Source organism: Primulina huaijiensis, unplaced genomic scaffold, assembly GCF_012295235.1.
Source record: "Primulina huaijiensis isolate GDHJ02 unplaced genomic scaffold, ASM1229523v2 scaffold207760, whole genome shotgun sequence".
Lineage (NCBI taxonomy): Eukaryota > Viridiplantae > Streptophyta > Magnoliopsida > Lamiales > Gesneriaceae > Primulina > Primulina huaijiensis.
Genome location: NW_027354991.1, coordinates 1 through 3676, shown reverse-complemented (window position 1 = coordinate 3676; position 3676 = coordinate 1). Strand labels below are relative to the sequence as shown.

General features: G+C 33.6%; 1 protein-coding gene across 1 annotated transcript; it reads right to left on the bottom strand.

Annotated features, from left to right (window-relative positions):
- Window positions 1-547: 547 nt before the first annotated feature.
- On the bottom strand, window positions 548-2212 carry LOC140966710 (photosynthetic NDH subunit of subcomplex B 4, chloroplastic-like). Its single transcript, XM_073426960.1, has 6 exons — window positions 1980-2212; window positions 1835-1879; window positions 1398-1557; window positions 1064-1119; window positions 900-971; window positions 548-761 (listed from the first exon to the last, which is right to left on the bottom strand). The coding sequence occupies exons 1-6, from the start codon at window positions 2064-2066 to the stop codon at window positions 630-632; spliced, it is 552 nt and encodes a 183-aa protein (XP_073283061.1). The 5' UTR covers window positions 2067-2212; the 3' UTR covers window positions 548-629.
- Between the last annotated feature and the right edge of the window lie 1464 nt (window positions 2213-3676).

Sequence of the window (3676 nt, the reverse complement as noted above, 5' to 3'; positions counted from 1 at the left end):
TTCGAACCGAACTCGAACAAAAAAATTTAAATTTTCGAGTTTCGAATTACCCTCTACCTCGAATATATATCTATTTCGAGCCGAATTGGTACTTTAAATTTTTTAGCAAATTTGGTTCGTTTATACCCTAGGTGGCACCATCTTTCTGGAACCGTTTTGCTAAATTCTCAACCCACGCATATAGATAAACTGTAGAAGCAAGGGAAAACCATTTTTTTGTTCAATTAATTTGACCAATTTCGGGTTTTTGTCCATTAAGTTGTAAGTTTGATTGTATTAAATTTTAATTTTCGACTATTTTTATTTGATCGCTAATGTGGCATCTGATACATCAGCAATTTTCGCCACGTCAGTATTTTTCGATATCATGTCAACCATTTCCGATGGCGCAACGATATTTTCCGATACACATCAGTATCTGTGCTAAAATAGCTGAAAATTAAAAACTAGTGTATGGAACAAAAATGTGAAAACACATCACTTATATGGTATTCAAATTTTCGATTCTGACTAATGCTTAATCAATCTTAGGTCTAGTATACTTCGATAAATAATATATAATTTAAAATTAATTTAAGAATCGTCAAGTAAATATAAATAAAGAAATTTACAACATTATAATGGATATATCATTTAACGAGCTCCTCCTCTTTCTTGCCCGCTTCTTCCAACTCTCTCAAGCCCCCAACTTTCTGCTCGATCTCTTCAATCAACTCCTCGCGCCACAGCTCCGCCCTCGCTCTTTCTTCTATGTCTTCTTGCTGCAACATCCACATTAATCCATGTTGTTTACTATTTTTACAAATTCACTGTATTTTGTGAATAAAAACATTATATATATCTCACTTAATAAATAGCAACTCTATAATTTAAAATTTGATTAAAAATGGTATTAGTACCTTCTCATAGACCCAATGTCCTGTACCATCTCCTCCATCTTTCCTGTAGGCTTCTGAATCATAATATGGATCCTAAACCACAATTTTGAGGGGGAACTCGACTTGATGAAACACAGAAATATCAGCCAAACTTTATAACAAAAGAGGAAAGAAAAATAACATACCTTTGTGGCGCCATAGAAACAACATCCCCAACATGTGAACATGATGTAGAACATATCTATATATCAAAGAGAGATCGTGTGATAATACTAGAGGTTGGGAAAGTCCGAGATCCTCCGTTGGATGTCAAGATTCACTCGGAATCCGCCATACTTAAAATTCAAATCAGGACTTGATTCTTAACTTGCTTAAAGTAGCCGAATCGCAGGCTTCGTCGGCTAACTTATGAACCATGCATCACATTCTCATGAAAAATCGAGTTTTTAGCACGTATGTGATCTATAATGTCATGTAACTAGCATGTACTATATAATTAATTTGTTTGTTAATACTTACAGACATTCTTTATGGTATGATCACTGAGGTGCCAAATTGATTTGTGTGTGATGAGGTCTCTTTGTCCTTCCATGTGTTCAACCATGACTGCCATTAATGGCCAATCTGTTATAGCATTCACTCTAATTCTTGACACCCTATTGCTTTTGCCACCTCCAACCTATTAGAAAATCAAGAAATTAACCCAAAGCTGGGGTTTCACTTTACTAGATAATCCAACAAATTTGCCATCTTGTCCTAATCCAACAATTTAGTATCACATCCTTTGTTAATTTCTCAAATGTACAAGATGAAAGTATACTTTATTCTGTAATTACAGTATATTCGACTGTAAAAATTTAGACAGATGGAGACTTGGGACTGTGGACACATGCTGTTATTTCAAGATAAATCAAGCAAGAAAAATGCTACTAATCCACTGAAGGGGTTTTAGTTACCTGATGCCCACCATTACCGAACCTCGAACTCGAGCATTGCCTCAGCTGTATCAAGAAACAGCCGAAATGTACTCATCAAATTCAAATAAAAGGAATTACAAGATATAAGAAATGGGACAACAATGTTATGTTACAATATCCTTACGGGTTTTGAAAACGGATGTAAATGTGGTATTGCTATTTGCAGAGAATTGTTATGGATGCAGGGCTTGAGAAGTGTGAATGCAGCCATGTTCTAGGATTGAAGAGAGGAATGATGAAAGGATGTTGAATTGCGGTTCTTTGTTTTCGATTTGGATTGGATAAGACAAGTATTTGTGTCCACTCTTCTTTTGTTTTAGCACATTTTTTTGTTTATTTGGTCCTTTGATTTCTTGTGTGTTTTTTACAACATTATCCTTGGATGGAGTAAAGGATATATATACACACACACAGATACAACATCACTTGGAGCAATTATCTGAGAAAAGATTTTGTTATGGATCGAACCAAAGTACAACCAAAAAACGCATGATCCAACGTGTGGGAAGACGTGCAGTTTTTGTGAAAAATAAGGTAAGAGTGATGTCTTTTTTTCTTGTAAAAAAAAATTGTAAAGGTTTGTTTGCGCAAATTATCCAGTATTAATGTGACAGATTTCGAACTTAAATGATTCAATCAAAATTTTCCTGATATCTGGACGAACATACGTCTCCAATCGGCCGAAACTACCTGATTCCATAAATAACTAAAACTAATTGCATGTCTGTTTCATAGACAAATTTGAGAATTGAGTGATTTTTTAAATAAATTTTAAATTGAAAATTATTAAAATTTGAAATTGGAATATTAATTTTTTAAAAAAAATAAAAGGAAATTTATGAATTTATTAAATTGAAATTGTAAAAGATAAAATAAAATGTAAAAGAAAAATGTGATATATATATATATAATTGGATGGTTAGATGGTGTTCTGGGTAACATTACTAAAAAGTAAGTTAGTAAACGAGAGTATAGGCCACCACATTCATCAAATTACCAAGCCTCGTGTTGCTCCTTGCTCAACTGGTTTCAGTTCTTGACGGGTTGATCGACTCACTCGATTTTCCGCCTTAGGACATTGGTGGCCGATATCCCAAAGATCGACTCTTCTTGATCTGTATTTGGGATCCCGACTTCTCCACACTTGGGAAATTCACATGTTGTTTCCTGATTAATAAACAATCCACCAGATTAATTCTGTTTCAAGAAAGAAAAAAAGAAAAAGCCGAAAGTGGACTATCACAAATCAATTTATTTTTCTGATGTATTGGTAGACAACCTGAAAACTAAATAAAATTACTTCAATGGGTGTCAGAGTTGGTCAAGTTATTCAGTTGTAGGCGGAGGAAGGGGCAAACGATAACTAGTGTGATTCCTCGATCAAAACTTTTCTTGGTCGAACATAAGGGTACGAGCGGAAGCTACTCATAAGTGACTCGAATCAAAACTTGACTCGAATTTCATTTGATCGAATTCGAGTAGCTCAACTCTTCACTCCAATCGATTTCGCCAACTACTCAAATAACTATATATTATTTATTTTTTTATCCATATAAATACAAAATTTAAACCCTAAAATTATCTACAAACATTTTCGAGCTTTTCAAGCACGAGCTCTAGTAACTCGATATTTTCACAAACCGAACTTGAAATTGAAAATTTAATCGAGTTCAAATTCGAGTTAAAGTCGAGCTCGAGCCTACAAAAATTAATTGCATTATCTGGTCAACTTGATATTTTGCTTTTGTAGAAGTTGAAAATAAATTGATTTCATATATAATACTTTCTAAATTCTAATTCCAAAAAAAAAAAAAAAAAAAA